Here is a 17,081-nt window from a genome sequence, read left to right as displayed (position 1 = left end):
GATTTGTAGAGGGTCTCAACATGTATCTGTAAGTGAAGTAAAATTTTCATTTTATTGCTATGAATTAAATCCCATAATTTAATTTGTTGGGTATTTGCAAAAGGTCAGATCGATGTCAGCAGTCTCAGCACTGTTCCAGAAGCAATGCTACTTTATTAAGTAGGCAGGCAGAACGTTGTTTCTATGGATTGTGCATAAATAGTGTTTAGAAATTTTTTTTTTAATTTCCTGTCTGTGGACAAGCTGGATGGAAAAAAAAATAATAGCCGAAGTTGTGTCCTAAGTTGTTAGGGTAAAGCATTTCAGGCAATAACTGAGTGCAGAACATGGATCTGGGTCCTGGAACTCACAGTATATTTCTAATTTAAAATCATTCTGTAAAGAGATCAGATTTTCCTGATTAAAAACCTTGAGAGGGCTGGTATTTAATATCCACATCTACATTCCATGCTGTACCCAAATTTAATCTCTGTCTAATAACAAGGGTTTATAATGATACTGATTCAGCTAGAAGATAGAAACATCTCCAACAGGATATTTTCACAAACCAAAATAAGTGATGTAACTTCTCCATCTGAGTCCCACAGAGCAAAGGACAAGACATGAACACCCACACTCACCTGTGTGCTGCACAGGAAAGAGACTGGATTCTTGCTCAACACAGCACCAAAATTTACATCATTCAAACCTGTTTTACTCCAACCTGAATCTGTTTACAAGTACATGTAGTTGGAGAAAATAGCTGCTCCAAAGTTTAGAAAAACTGTTTTCTGACAAAGCCTTTCAGCCTTTGCTCATTGTATCTGCCCTTTCTGCCATTCTGCACCCAATGCCTTTATTTCCATGTTGGCAGTGCTGTGCCTGAAGTGGCTGTGAAATGTGACTGCCGTGGGCACCAACCTGTGTCTTCAGTCCCGTGTGTTCAGTCCTGCCTCTTCTGTAAAACACTTCTTTGCTTTACCCCAAGCATTTATCCCTGTGCTTCCCAATGTGGAAATTTCCACATGGGCCTTTGTGGCTCATCTTAGACCCCAAAACTTGCACATGTGGGTGCTTTCAGCTGCACAGAAGAAAGCAATTTTTTTTGTCCTTGTTCTATGGGGTTTATGTAAGTGAAAAATACATTAAATTATGTTAATTTGTGCTATTGCCTGAGTGAAGAAAGCATTCCACCCACAAAACGAACTATATTTATTTTAATTTTATTTTTAAAAAAGAAATTATTTTACTTAAAAGCATTAATTTCACATGGACAAGCCCATTCTTACCACTCCAGAATTCCCATGAGAGTGACACCAAAATTATCTCAACATGTATTAGCTCAGCTAAAATAATGTGAAAAGATACTACAAATATAACAAAGATTTTTGCTTATGAGGCATAGCTAGTGAAGTGAAGACTGCATTACATATATTCATGTTGGAGGAGAATCTATTTGCATCTTGGAAATATCTTATACTCAGAACTGCATCTGAAAACTGAGCAAAGCTGTTGATGCAAAGGACACCAATTTTTGCAGCGGACTTTATTACAAATAGAGCAACTTCTAAGGCTTTTCATAAAGTCCTTTATCTTCAGAGCTCTCTTCCTCCTTTGTACTTTTGAAGGAAAGTGATTTAACACTCATACAGTGATAGCATCAATTTCCCATAAAATTCTTGCTCTGTTTACTGCCAGCTGAAGTGTTTCATTGACTCAGGACTAAATGGCGTTCAGCCACAGTCACCTTCCAAGACCAGTCAATTCACCACTCACTGCCTCCCTGGTGCAGCTCAGGGGGGTGCAGATGCAGACATGTGTGTGTAAGAACATTTGGAGAGGGAAGCCCTTGTCGTCTTCCCCTCCTCTTCATCAGCAGCCTCTCCCCGTGTGGCGGGGGGCTTTTGCCTGGCACAGCAGGTGAAGGTGGCCAGGAAGGCCATGCGGAAACGCTTGTTCATGAAGCAGTAAATGATGGGGTTCACGCAGGCAGAAGTGTAGGACAGCAAGTGGATGAAGGAGATGGGAGCCCCCGAGAGGCGCCGGTCGGCGGAAGCCGTGTCGAAGGCTCGCCAGGCATTGACGCTGAAGATGGGAGTCCAGCAAACGAAAAACAAAACCACTATCACCATCAGCATACGGATGACAAGTTTCTTGGCCATTAAGTTGGCAGAAGAGCTGTTGCTTCTCACTCTCTCTATTTTGTTGTGGCTCATAGCAGAGAGCTGTTGCAATGGCATTTTCCTTTTCTTTTTTGTTTTGTTGAGGTAGCATCCATCTCCATCCTCGTATTTGGCGCTGCAGGTACTTACTCTTCTCTCTGCACATATAAAGTGCTGTTTAAATAGTTGGCAAAATATCTCTGAACAGTCGGCCAAATAAAAGATGAAGAATGCAGTCTAAATCTAAATAAACAGCATAATTCATAGCTGAGCAACTGTTGCAAAGAAAGCACTGGCCTGCTTTTGAGTCAGTCATGTTATCAGCTGCTCTGAATCCACTATCCCCCAATATTCTCACTTCTTACCTCAAGACAAACTGATACAAAAGATGTAAGAATGTTGCTTAGCTCAGTATGGACAGAAGATAGTTTCCAAGGTTATATGCTTCTGCTTTAATTTGACAATTTTCATTGTGACATTTATTGACAAAAATGGTCCCCATCCATGGCCAGAAAAAAATCTTGGTATTTCTAGAATAAAATTATAAATTTAACACATTCTGCCCAGAATCTTTGCAAACAAGGCATAGGTGAGGTTTATTTGCTAACAGCAGAGTAACTGTAATCAGGAAATATGGCTGGCAAGTTCATGACATAACTGACCATAAAGATAATTTTTGCAAGTAGAAAGCTTTCCTTTTATTAGCCTCAGAATGACTGCTCGTATCTTCAACTGTAACTTAAAAAAGCCCACCCCAAAGCAAATTGTTTTGTTACCTCGTGAAGATTTTCTCTGGCTGGCATCAAATTTTATTCCTCTGTAGAGTTCCAAAGAAATTAGACCATATGCAATCATCATTATAATCCCAGGAATAAGAAAGAGTGTGAGTAGCAGAAAAGTGTACCTAAGGAATCAAAATACACACTGAGAATAGGGTATGGATATGACAGTCTGGTCAGAGAGAGAGAAGGCTAAATAAGCTTTCCCATGAATTGGTCTGGGAAGCTTTAGGGAGCTGGAGAGAAAGAATAAAATAAACAGTAAACAAATAGTAAACTATCTGCAGGTAACAGGTTATCTGCAGGTAACTTTAACAAGTTGTTTTTCTCATAAAGATGTTTACCCCAAACACCAAAGGGTGTCTCCTTAATTAGCCAATCATGTGAAATGTATTGATTAAATGACCTATCAAGTCTACCTGGATCAGACGAGGGTATAAAAGGAGGGGTTTCAATAAACTGGTGCTTTTAGCCTCTTAGCCTTCTGATCTAGAGTCAGTGTCACTTCCTCTGTTCCTGACTCAACAATGGCAATAAGGAATGGCAAAAAACCAGAAAAAAATCCTTTTTATACAACTGAGAATTGGGGAAGGCAGGATTTCAAGATTTTTTTGAATTTTTTTCATGCCAATACAAAATATCATTTTGACACCTCAGAAATTTGAAGCTTCCTACTTCTTCTCCTGCTTCCCTCAGCAGGAAAAAGACTACAATGGCTGAAAACTGTCTTTCATCCCACCTATGCAGCCCAGAGGAGATGGGCACTCCCACAGTAGTTAAAGGGGGCAGAAGTTCTCTCTGCCCATGACTGGGACTCCCTGCTGTAACCAGATGAGTATTGGATGCCCTGTAGTTTTGGTCAATGTTAAAATTGCCTTGCAGAAGCTAAATGAGCACCATCTGATTCTTAAAGGGGTTCTTGGTACATTAAAAATATTTTAATGGTTGGACTCAATGATCTTAGAGGTCTTTTCCAATGCAAATTATTCTATCATTGTGCTTCGGACAGATCTGACTTCCAGAGGGCTGTGCCACATGTGGGCAAAAACCCAGCCACAACCTGGGTTTTCATCCCTGGGGCCATGAAGAGCTCCTGAGGAGGGCTCCCAGGAGTGGCAATCTCTTTGGTAAAGGAAGCAGCTTTTATGTGGCTTCACATAGGCTACTCTCCTAGTCAGCTTCTCTGAAGTGGCGACAAGCTGGGAAATAAACATGTTTAAATGTATCCATGAGCCTGTGTCTCTCCTGATCCCTGTGACTTGGGTGCAAATTCAGTAACACACATGGGAATCTGTAAGGAGACCACAGAGAAGAGAATTTTGTCCTGCACCCTTCCTCCTCATGCTGCCAAATACCTAAGACTACTACTGAAAATATTAACACAGTTGCTCTCTTTGTGGATATACCATAGCAAAATGGTGCAGACTTTAATCTTTTTCCCGGTTCCAACTGACCTTCAGTATCAAAAAAAATCTTACACTTTCTGAGTGCCAGTCAGTGTTTAGTCAACGTGCAAGGACATCATGCCTAAGTACTATTGCTGTTTGATAGTGCTGCTGTTTACCCTGCCTGGATGTGTAGGACTGGGAGCATGTCTCTCCCCACTTCCCTCTGCCCCTATTCTCCATAAGCAACCAAAAGGATTCTCAAATTTTCAGCCTTATATTCTACTTCTGTGCTATGGAGAACCTTCAAAGAAATTAACAGGCAAGGAAGCACACAGAGGGGTGTAAGTGTCTGCATTTCTCAAAGATTAATCAAGGATTTCTCTGAGAATGTTGAAATTTATGTGTAAATGAGTGAAAGCAGTATTCCTACTACAAGTGACAGATGCTTTCTTTACAGTGACAGTTGGGGCTTAGCACACCGTGGTGTGAGAATCATTGCCATGTTGGGCAGTCTTTCCTATGACAAGGGAAAAGACATTCAAATGTCAAAATGTAAACAGCTTAAAAATGTTGGGGTTTTTTTTAACATCTTAAATAAGAATGATACAGTGTATACATTTGCAGAAAGTTAATACTTGATTTTTCATAGGCTTATTGCTATGATGAAATCCCGTTTTTCAGCAGATAATTACACATTTGCTAACAGCCAGTTATTCTTACCAAGACTGTTGAATGACATCGCTTGGCCAAAGGAGCCGACACATATTTGCTGTGGTGTTGTTGTACTTGGTGAAAGGTACCAGTTTGCTGTAGATTGGGTATGGTGACATGATAATAAAGGACACACACCAGGTCGCAGCAATCACTCTCAGGGCGTGAGATTTTGTCTGCCAGACCCTGGACTGCAGTGGTTTGCAAATGGCACTGTATCTCTCCAAAGATATGGCAACCAGGTTGAAGGTAGAGACACTTACTGAGACACCTATGCATATAAAAAAAAACCAAAAAATATTGCCCTCTTGTTTTAAGGTTATGTTATACCCAAATGGTCCTGCTAGCTTGCTGTATGCATACAAAAATTAAAAAATATAGCACACTATTTATAAGCAAAAGTATTTATAAACACCAGTCTGATGAAGTCAGTGAAGAATGTGTGGGCAGTGGGTCTGGGTCTCCAGTCTACTCCAGACTGATATTCCTGCTCCGCGCTTCTCTTGCTCCAAAAGTCCAAGAAAAAATACACACCCTGTCAAATCATAAAATTCTGGTAACAGGGAAAGAAGACAATTTTACTCTTAATTATTCTCTTTGCTACTGTGGTCTGTTCACTAATTGCACTGAAATTCAAACAAAGCATTTGAAATCAGTTAATTACTCTCTTAACACAGATATTCACAGTCCCTTTTTTATTGTTTTAATTTTTATGAATATCCTGCTTGACTTATGATCTGATTTTCTCATTCAAGAGAGTTAAATCTATTACAACTTTTTAATTAGATGCTAATGGAGTCACAAACAAGGAGAAACGAAGTAATGAAGCAGAATCTTTGTCCTTCAAATACCCTTAATTTCTTCTGTTCACATTTTATAAAATATGGTTGTTTGTGTTTCTGTCATTGAGGTGCCCCTGTAAAATTATCAATATTTCTTCTTAACATTGCCACAAATTTTTCTTTCAGTGAACAAGCTTTCATTTGTCTTTGTGAATATGTGTCAGACTATAAAATGCCAATATTGTTATGATTTGCTTTACAGAAATCTGTAATCGAAAATTTGTCTTTCTACATCTTAAACTGAAAAACTGAGCATAGTTGATGCAATAGTTGTCAGTGTCTGTTTGTCAGGTGATGCCTCTGTTACCTGGACATTCAGTGGGAAGTCCTGTCTTTCTGACTCTTAAAATAAAACAGTTTCATAATGAGAAACTTTATGCTGGCCTATTTCACTGGATTTTTTAAAAAGCAATTTACACTGTGTGCAATAAGAGGACAATGTTTCAGTAATGTTTTAGGGTATTTTTGCCAGCAATTCATTATAATTGTTTAAACATGGCCTTTAGTTTTATTGGTTTTATCTACAAAAAGATGTTGATTTCCCATTCGCACACTTTAGGTGTGTACTTTCACATTACATCAAAGTTCTCAAGGGCATGGGTTGAAAGGGGACCTGAGGTTTCTGTAATCAACTAAGGTCTCCCAAAGCAACAAAATCTTTTCCTTTTTCATTTGGTTTGTTTTTGTTCTGTATGTCATTAAAGTTACGTGTGTGTGCCTCTGTGTGTTGCTGGATCAGATCAAGGACACTAGAACTATGAATTTTTGCATTACAAAGTTGTTTCTTTGTAATAGTGATAACTTCAATGGTGGTTGGAAACAATCAGCCTCTTATAGATCTTTAAGTACCTTCTCACCTGTCTCATTAGTCAGTCTTCAAAATAAGTATAAACTTCCCAGACTTACCCATGAAATAAGTGGCAGTTTTGCAAACAGCACTTCCAAAAATAAAATCCTTTAGCAGGTTGGGAATGAGGGTGAAAGGCATGCAGAAAAGGCAGAGCATCAGGTCGCTGACTGCTAGTGACAGCAGAAATGTGTTGGTGACTGTTCTCATCCGCTTGTTTCTTATCAGCACTGTAATCACCAGAACGTTCCCCAAAATGCTGAGCAGAAATATCAGGCAATACAGCAGAATCCGTATTATCTGATGCAAATCTGAAAATTGTCACAGGAAAAGATCAGTTACACAGTATTCAACTGAGATAAATATTATACATTTCAACCTTTAATCAGAAGGTAAAAGCCTTTCTGTATTCAATTTTATGAAGGTTTATGTCTTTACACCAACACAAAATCAGTGAAACTGCTGAAATTCTTAAATGCATTCTGATCTACCTAAATTGCATAGCATTAATCTATAATATAAGCAATACAATGTACATTTGGAGAGTCAAATACAACTTCTTAAAGCATGTGCTTCTCATGCTACTGACTCTGCACCACTTACTTACCATGGGAGATCCTGTTTTATGCAAAATAAGAAAAGATCAAGCAATCAAAAGATATTTTAATATATGGACTTTTTTTCACCTTCAGAGTGCTATGATTTCATATTCAATCACTTTCATAGATGGTGTCAGATCTGATCACTCCATTGTTATGGAACTGAGTAAAAATCATACTTCTCCAAGTTCTTAGCAGAGATGTTTGCATTTTGTGCTCATAAGTGCTACTGTTTTAGCGTTCCATTATATCCAAATTTTTTCCTAGTTCAATTTTGAATTTGGAAAACCAGCACATACTAAATTTTTGCTGCCTGTTTCTCATATGAACTTAAAAGCAAGCAGTTGATTTTGCACTCTCTCAGAGAAAATGCCTTGCATAGCTCTTTCTTTCTATAGTATCTCTGAATCCAGCTAGAACTAAAACTGCCTGGCAAAAATAAATTTTCCATACATACCTTTAGAAGGATAAGGTGCATCATCCACACAGAAAAAAGTGTCATTTTCCAAGATGATATCGCAGAGGAAATCAGTAATGTTGGTACCATTCCCAAGGAAGATACTAGCATCAACTATTTCCATTCTTCAGTATCCACAGGGTAGCTTCGATGAAGAAGAAGGTGGGTTTGTAACTATCTGCCCATGCTTTCAGTAAGCAAATGGTTTCTGAATGAAGTCTTCAGAAGAAATACAAGAGAGGCAGCTGTGCAAGGAAGCTGTTTGACTCTCCAGCAGGAGCACCCAGCACACAGAGCCCTGTTCTGGCTGAACAAGATTTATTCCAGAGGCACACACGGCCGCTCAGAAAAGCAAAGTGTGTGTGCACGTACACACTCACACGTATGCACACACACACACACACACACACGCACACACACACATCCCCCCTGGGTACTTTTTAGATCCACCCTCTTCTGTTACTGCATTACTGTTGGGATTATAAACAGGAAAAGATTACAGCATTAACCCCTCGCAAGATTGCGTCTACTCATGTCTCTGCATTATTTCTCAGAGTCAGCCTGTTAGGTCACAGCCTATAAATGAGACTCATCAAGTGAGGAGAGTGATAAATCTGTCTCTCAATTAACATTTAAAATGGTAACAGTTGCTTAATAAAAGGGCAGAGAAGAGAAAAACATAATGAAGATTTTGCATTCCTTACATGGAAATGATTCTTGTCTTCATATTTTTCAGAGTAAACGGAAGATAGGGTAGACTCAGAAAAATAAAAGCAGCTACATTTATCTCAATTGGCGAAGTGCTAGTTTCCTGTGAAAATCCTGTACGTGTCTGACCCAAACCCCAGCAAGTAAATAGAAAAACTCACTAATTTCACTTAGTGGATCAAATCTTATGAAAGTATATTAGAATTGTCAGTTAATATAAGCAGAAGTCTATACATTTCCTCTGTGCAAGAACTTGACAAACTTGATAAACCTGATAAATCGTGGCACATTAGTTATACACCAGAAAAAGAAAAACACAAAGATCTTGATGGCTTAGAAGTTCTGCTTTTTAAATAAACATCAGCCTCACTGGTCTTTTCACAAAGTCATGGGCTTTTACTTTCCAGTATATAGCTTGTTTATGGCCAGAAATATAAATTAATATTAGAAATTAATCTCTACTATAACTGAATGAAAAACTAATTTCACATTTTTAAATCCCTTCTGCTTAAAAGCAGAGCAGTAACAGGTTCTTTATAACAAATCCTGACCCCTCAAAGCTGATACACACAGATTGGAAAGCCTGGCTTTCTTTTCCAGTCTTGCCAGCTTTGCTTTATAGAATGAATAATGGGAATAGGTATGTAGGAAAGTAGACTGAAAAGTCAGGTTGAAAGTTCTAATTTCTCAATTATACTTTGCACCTCTGGGAGTCCTGGATGCAGCTGGCCATCAGTGGCCCACAGCACTGCATGGTCCCACTGACCACCCTGCTCTCAGGGTGTGAGAGGCTGGCCAGGGCTGAGATTAACACTGGGAAGACAGTGCAGGTCTCTCGTGTCAGTCTCAAAGATATGTTGGACAGGACGAAGCACCAGCTTCCCCAGGACAGCAGGAGCCCCTCACTGAGCCCCAGCCCAAGGCAAGGGCCCACTTCAGTGTCAAGATATGCTTGCTAAGCACATGCAAGATGGGTGAAGCCAATGAGGCCAGCAGCCACAATTGGAGGCTTCACGGAGTCGGCAAAAAGGCAAACTGACCCAGGCTGCACTGGACACAGCTCTCCTTGTGTGCTGTGCAGGCAGCAAAGGAGCTGGATCACAGTGGTAGGAGACAGCAGGTGCAGCACAGGCTTGAAGAGCTGAAGGATAAGTAGTGAGCCATGACTAACTCTAGGAGGTACTAATTTCAACCAAAAGTAAGAGCAGAATGTGTGAGGGAATGACATTCTGTGCAAATCCCAGCAACTGTGGAGTTAGTGTTCAAAACAAAGTGGATCACCTTGTTCACATACTCAGGACTCCGAATGTATAAGGTGAAGCTTTCCGCTACAAATTTGTCCAGAGATTTTTATCTGTTATTAGAGTTCTCATTAGTTTTCCATCTCTGAAAGCCAGACTTACAGACTGGCTCACAATTCCAAGGGTTTAGTTCCCCTGGAGTCCTTTTTAAACATTGGCATCCCATTTACACAATTTTTTTTTCCTGGCAACAACATATTTCTAAACAATAGATTGCACATCATAGTTAATAATTTTACTATTTCCTTTAGAAGTTCTGGATGGATACCATCTGGTCCTGGGCTGAGCTTGATTCAGCATCTGCTAGTTAAATTGCCAGAGCAAATGAGGAAGAATTTGCTATGAACTCTTGACTCCCATTTTGGAGTGGATTTCTGCATGAAATGTATCGAGATCAAAGAGTTTTGTTTTTCTAGGCTTTTATTTTGCATAGATTTACTCAAATGTACAGCCAATAGTCCTCATGTTTGAACAGTTCTGAGTTGCCTTTATAATATAATTTCTCTCCACTACATTTAGCTAACTGCTTCATAGATCACTCTCCATGCAGATCAGTCTCATCTCATTCTCTCCCTGCAAGTTTCAGGAGAGACAAAAAAGGAGGCTTTAACAAAATGCTTGCTCATTGCAGATGTAATGTTATCATTTAGGAGAAACAAAAACCCTGTCTGTCTGTCCACTTGTACTTAATCATGCATTATTTGGGATGTTGAAAGTTTTAGGCAAGAACTTCTCTGGAGCTGGCTGTTTTATTACCAACACTGATTTATTAATAAAATTGGTTTTTAATTAAGAAATAATTTAGGTATCTTAATATGATTGCATTGATAGTTTGGAAAAAAGTATACCAAAATATTTTTCCATATATTGGAAGGAGGTTTGCTAATCCATGATAACAAAAGAATCTGCCTCTTTTAATTCTAGTCTTAATCCTTTACTCCCCTGTAATGTCATATACTGAACACACTGCCCTTGCAGCCAAAACAGTTGTTGTGCTCTGCCATTTCCTGCTATCTATATGTATATTTTCTCATCCAAAATGAAACCACATCAATTTACAGTCACCACAATCTTTTTTTTCCCTGAAGAATACTCTGTTCTGTTTTTTCATTAATTTGACAAAGATCTTAAATAGAAAATGCACTTGTAAAATGATTAATTTGGAAAAGCATATTTGTATCTGGTGTCAAATTACAAATAGGTTTAGGTTTACCTTAGGTTAGACCTTACCAGGTCTTTTTTGTCCTGACAAGTGAAATTAAATAAAACAATTAGAAAAAAACATATATGGAAAATCATGGTCTACTTCTGTTCAGATCATATTGATTTGAACTAAATAATATAAGGATGAAATTTACTTCTGAGCATCTTGTTGTACTATTAGTGATTTCTAAAATGCCATTCAGCAACCACAGATAGGATCAAAGGCAAACAAGGTGCTCCTGCTGCCCCTGCAGTGCTTCTGCAAAGTAATAGGTATTACATGGTACGTTCTTTAATTAATCTCTGGAAGATTCCACAGGTCTTCAATAATGAAATTCTTGTATTTGGGTCACGTTATTATCAAGACACATCTCAAGGTATCTTTTAAATTATTTGGGGGTGACCACTTTTCATCGTTTTGAAGTGCAAATTCATAGTGTTTGAACTTCCTGGATATTTGCAGTACCATTGACCTGACCTACCTGTGAGATGCAACACAGGTGGTCCTGACGCCTTCATGGGCATCCAGGCAGCCTGTCCTACCACCTTCCTCAGAAGGGAGGAAATGAGACCTCCGAGGGGATGGCTGTGAGTTCTGTACGGTGTTCAAGGCTCTCTGATGAATGGGATGAATAAAGCATATTGTCTCTGTAAATCCTCAGGTCCAATTTCATAATCATGGTAAAGTTTCTACGGGCTTCTAGGGTGCAAAAGGGATTTCTGCTCCAGAGATTTCTATGCAAGTTCTATCTACAATTTAGGGAAACTGCTTCAAAAAAATATGCATAAATCACTTGTCCAGTGTAACATAAGTTCTTGTAACAATCCTTCTGACACCCTGTGATATTACTCAAGTCTGGGATCAGTCATGTTCCACTCATTCCACCCAAATGGTTCACCATGCATGCTGCTACTCATGTTGGCACTTCTCAGAGTGTCACTGAGCTCAGCTGCATCTCCACTCCCCACACACCTGGCCCCCTAACTATTAAAAACTGAGGGCAATGCTCTCTGAACAGCTGAAGATGATACTTTTCCTTTTTGTGTCTTATCATAAAGGATTCATAAGTGCTATAAGGAATGAATACACACCCAAGAAAGAGGAATACAGATATTTTTTAAAGGTGTTTGTTTCTTTTGCAGGCTATACATGATGTAGTATAACCCTTTTTGTCCCTTCACCCTGTGAATATTAATTAGTTCAGGATTTAAGCTAGAGATGTAAGTGAATAGCCCTGCACACCCTTATACTGTGGGTATATTATGTGCTAGAGCTGCATGCCAAGTAAACTGCACCAACACATGGCCCAGGAGATCACTTTTTTGAATTATATTAGCACTATCAAATATTGGTACCATTAATGTTCTCGTTTGAGCCAACCTTTGCATATTAGACCAACATCAGTCAAAGCCAAAATCCATCACATGTTCTAAGGTACTGGTCACTGAGGTACAGTCATGGCATGGTTTGTAAAAAACAGATAAAAGATCAGGGATTGCCACCAGAAACAACCCCAATAGGTTATAACATCAGCAACAAAATGGTACAACTGTTCTTGACAGTACTCAACTCCCTAAGAAAGCTCAAAACAGCAACAGGCTGCTAAATAAAGCCCCACCTGTAACAACTGAGAACCATCGTCTTTGATTTTAAGATTTCAGTTAGGCACATAATAAAGAGTCACAACTATTTTCCCACAAGAGATTTTCATTTGCATATCTAAGAGAGGTATATTGATGAAATTAGTTATGTTAACTGCAGCTGCTATGAGTTTCAATTTAAAGACGAAAAAACAAAGCAAGTATTTGGCACAGGCCACTCCGTGGGGGAGTGGAAGACTTGGGAAAAGCAAGGAAGTCTTTTCAGACTGCTGCTGTCTGATACTTTGCTCTCAAAAGAAGCCACGGTATCCTCATGATGTTAAGATCAAATGGATTTCCACATTTCCACAGAATTAGATACAGAGATGTTAGTTTCACAACACCAACTAAGTAATTTAGAGAGTGGCTGTGCAATTAGCAGGGAGGAAATGGAGAAGGTCAGCTGATGTATTATTGGGTGAATTGGTACCAGCATGTCTGAAGCCAGGGCTTCAGTTTGTGTGTCTTACTATGTACAGAGAGAAATTAGTGTTCCATAGCATCTCATCTAACATCAACATTTTTAGAGGAGTATCAGTGTCTGTTGATAATAAATTCCCTTAAGGTAATACTACTGAACTTTGTTTACTGACATCTGAGTTCCCAGGAGTCTTCTAATCCTTGTTTGTAGAGAACCCAAGATATGGGAATCAAGAGAGGTATTGTCTCTATTAGAAAAATACTGAAAATTACACTTACACAAAATGAATCAATTTAATCAGCAATAGTCATTCTTTAAAGTTTCAGGTTTTTTATAGGAAACATAAACTTCCTATGAGCAGTCATCTGACTTGACATAAATTTGCACAAGTCTGCACAAGAAATAGAACATACAATTTATAATATTTTGATGAATTCTCTGTTATTCAGTACCGAAGAGGGGCACATAGCCTCAGATTTTAAAGAGTAACTAACTGGCTAAAACTTTTCTCAACAACCGATATCTGAGTATGCATTTTAGTAATTTGAAACAATTCAAACCATGAAGTGAGGGTAAAGAGCAAAAATTTTAGAAGATATTGCAAAATGCCTCTCCGCTAAAAGACCTATCATTACTGCTGGTACAACACAGACAGCTACTGTACTCTATAAAACCCTGTCAGCAAAGCCCACAAGGAAAGGACACTCCTTGAAAGTATGTAACCAATGTAGGATTCTGATCTAATAAATAGAAAAGCAGAAGACTGTGGGTTGTCTAGAATTTTGCTGGTTTCCCATTGCCATGATTTTGTATTGAAAGGTAGTCAGACAGCAAGATGACAGGTTGTCCCCTTCAAATTATGGGCTTATATAATGAAAGTAAGATTTCAAATTAGGCTCATGGCCTGTGTTCTGTTGTACACAATTAAGTATTTTATCGTTTGACTCTTGCTCTCTTACTGTGATAATCTCCAGGCCATTTTTTCAGTTAAATGGAACTCTGATAGCTGGCACTTTGGACTAATTATTGAACACAATAAGAGGAGGCACAGGGAGACCCTCAGGAGCAAAGACAGTTTACCCCAGCTGAAGTTTTCTTCCAGGTCTTAATTTCTGGGAAGTTTAGCTTTATTTGTAAATTAGCTAAATGCTCTTTGCATTTTGGACTTTGATTGGTATAATGCCATCCAATAACTGTTCAAGGAAAGTTGTCAGTTATAATTTTCTGAGAAACTGGGGGAGGCAGGTCAAGTCCATAGTGACAAAAAATACTCTAATTTATTTCAATTATTGTGCTAAGCAGTCCTGGAAGTATTTGATAGCAATTTCAAAACTCTATTAAAATACTGAAACACTGAAAAGAATACTTTCCAGAGTTTCAGCACAGATGAGCTGTTAAATGATGGTATTGTTGGCCTTACTTGCCAGGCTTTTGTCTATATAATCCTTAAGAAAATATATTCTGAGGAACAATTGCTGTAGTTAGTTTGGACTATTTGCTCATGTTTATATGGTATTACATAGTGCAGGGAGTTAATGTGACTGAAAGTATGTAAGTTTTAAATTAACTTTCATTGTTTAGTCTTTGCTTACATTACAAAACTGTTTTAAATCTGCCAAGAAGTCTCAGCTCTCAAAAGAAGGGAGAATCAAAACTCCAAGGACAAACTCAGCTCTGAATTCTCTACACTCACTTTTTGACAGAATCAGATTCAGTCAGGCTGCTGTGGTGTGTCCAAATATCCAAGATTTATAAATTAAGCATATCAGAAGTTGGATCTTGTGGATGTAATCCTTATATATAGAAAAGTTATGTGCCACACTCTTGGTTTTGGTTGTTTTTATTTTATGGGCATTTAAAAATTTGCAGTATATTAACTGCAATTAACTGGGTGATTTTTTTTCCTAATATTTTTGTGTGTGTGCCTGAAGCCATTATCTCATATTTGCAATTTCATGCCATTCTGCTTTGGCCCTTTCCGGAACCAACTGCTGTGGTGTTAAGTGTGCTCTGTACAGAAAAATCAGTGCAAAGGAGTCACAGATCACACCCACATTCTGGCTACTGTGTCTCTTCTTGGATACCTTACCTCTTCACAATGTTCTCAATGCATTCATTTTGCAATCCTGCAATGTGGGAAAAATGAATAAATTGAAGAAAGAAAAGTATTTCTGATTAGATAATGACAAAAGATCAGTGACATTTTGTGTTTTGCATTTACAAGCTTTGCTGACTCAAGTTCCTGGAGCAAGCAAAGAGTTTTCAAAATATTCTAAGCAATACACGAGTTAAATACTCCCAGTTTACACTGTCACCCACTCTGGTTTTAAACCCAGTGGTACTTAAAGTATAATCCTGCTCAAACCATAGTCTAACAGTGATCTTATCTCTTTAATTTCAATTTACATTTCTGTTAGAAAGTTAGAATTGCCAGCTGCGATTTTATACTTTGTAGAGACAGACGTCCCCACAGTCTTCACTTAATTCTCAAAGACTGTTCATGAATGTTATTAGGTGTCAAATGGGAATGCTCTGGCAAAAAAATAAATCATTATTTCATTAGCTGTTAAACTGAGCCATTTCATACCAGAATATCTTTTTCACAAGACCTTATAAAGAGAATAATAAAAATTTAAAATTGGATTCTGTGAGAAATATTCAAATAAATTCTAAAAAATCAGATCATTATATAAATTGGTAAATAAGTTTTCATCTTCTGTTTCAAGAGGAGTAGATGGTAGGTGACATACCATATTATCCAACCTAAAATAATTGGAAACTTTTATTCCTGTAGTCTGAAGTGTTACTAAACAGCCAAGGCCTTACAGATTTAACACTGTTTGAGAAGAAACTGGAAGTACAAATTGCTAGTTTTTGATGAAATCCAGCCTAATTATTTATTGTCAAGAAGACAATAAATTTCATTTCCCTTAATAGTACAGGGGAATGAGAAAAAAACCCCAGGATTTTTCATTGCTTACACTTTTCCCATCACCCTGACACAGTGGCTCATTTAGTTAAGTGACATGATAACAACTTCTTCTGTTCCTTCTTCAGTGCATCCTCATCAGTGGTTCTTTACTTATTGCTCATCCTATTTGTGTGTAGTTTTCTCCTGCGTTAGGCCAGCTTAACCAAAACTGTGAATTTGAGAATGACACCTTGAGTCTGGAGTGTTCATCCCTTAGGCAATCCAGGTGAGCTGGGTTCAGTACCTCCAACTGGTGTTATTTCCAGTTCTAAGGAGGAAATAAATGGTTAAGTCTCAAAGACTTGTGCCTCTCAGATAAGATTATGAAAGCTAGTAGTATCTATTTTAAATATTTATCCCATCCATAGTCTTGCTGCAAACCTCACAGATATATCTGGAAACAGAAAAACAACCCTTCATTTTAAAAGTAGCTTCCTTGAAAGAGTCAGTGCCATGAATGTGTCAGAGGAGCTTTAAGTTGGATATCAGGAAGAGGTGCCTCACCCAGAGGGAGGTTGGGCACTGGAACAGGCTCCCCAGGGAAGTGGCACATCCCCAACCTGGCGGAGTTCAAGGAAGTGTTTGGACAACAGTCCCAGGCACAAGGTGTGACTCTTGGGGATTGTGCTGTGCAGGGTCTGGAGCTGGAGCTGATGATCCTGAGGTCCCTTCCAACTCAGGATATTCTCTGCTTCTGTGATGATCTCATGCTCTTATCTCCCTGTATGCCAATACATACGTGGGGGCCAAGCTTATGTAGCACACCTTTGATCTAAAATATTATTATGCTGCTTTTGTTATGAGCCTAATTTTGCCAAAATGAAAAGCCCTTCTGCTGTTGAACAACTCCAATAAGGTATTTTAATTCCATATTTTAGGTTGATGCTATACGTTATCCAGCAGGAATCCACACAGCTCTACTCTCTGTGACTGCAAGCCTCAATTCAGTCTCAGATAAAGACCAGGAAATATGTATTTTTATTTAAGCTCATAGCACATTTTATCCCATCTGCTGTGGAAAATGTGTCCTTTGCTTAACAGTGGGTAGGAATGTTGGGTACCGGAGTCCTTC

General features: G+C 38.5%; 1 protein-coding gene across 1 annotated transcript; it reads right to left on the bottom strand.

Moving 5' to 3' along the window:
- Positions 1 to 1,681: 1,681 nt before the first annotated feature.
- CCKAR (cholecystokinin A receptor) lies at positions 1,682 to 7,888 on the bottom strand. The gene is made up of 5 exons (XM_039699000.1): positions 7,765 to 7,888; positions 6,768 to 7,019; positions 5,029 to 5,290; positions 2,918 to 3,045; positions 1,682 to 2,299 (listed from the first exon to the last, which is right to left on the bottom strand). Exons 1-5 carry the CDS (start codon positions 7,886 to 7,888, stop codon positions 1,773 to 1,775), a joined length of 1,293 nt encoding a protein of 430 aa, XP_039554934.1. The 3' UTR covers positions 1,682 to 1,772.
- Between the last annotated feature and the right edge of the window lie 9,193 nt (positions 7,889 to 17,081).

The sequence above is a fragment of the Passer montanus genome, unplaced genomic scaffold (genome assembly GCF_014805655.1).
Source record: "Passer montanus isolate IOZ18808 unplaced genomic scaffold, ASM1480565v1 scaffold13, whole genome shotgun sequence".
NCBI classification, from domain to species: Eukaryota; Metazoa; Chordata; class Aves; order Passeriformes; family Passeridae; genus Passer; species Passer montanus.
The sequence above is the reverse complement of the archived record's forward strand: the minus strand, read 5'-3'. Positions and strand labels throughout refer to the sequence as shown.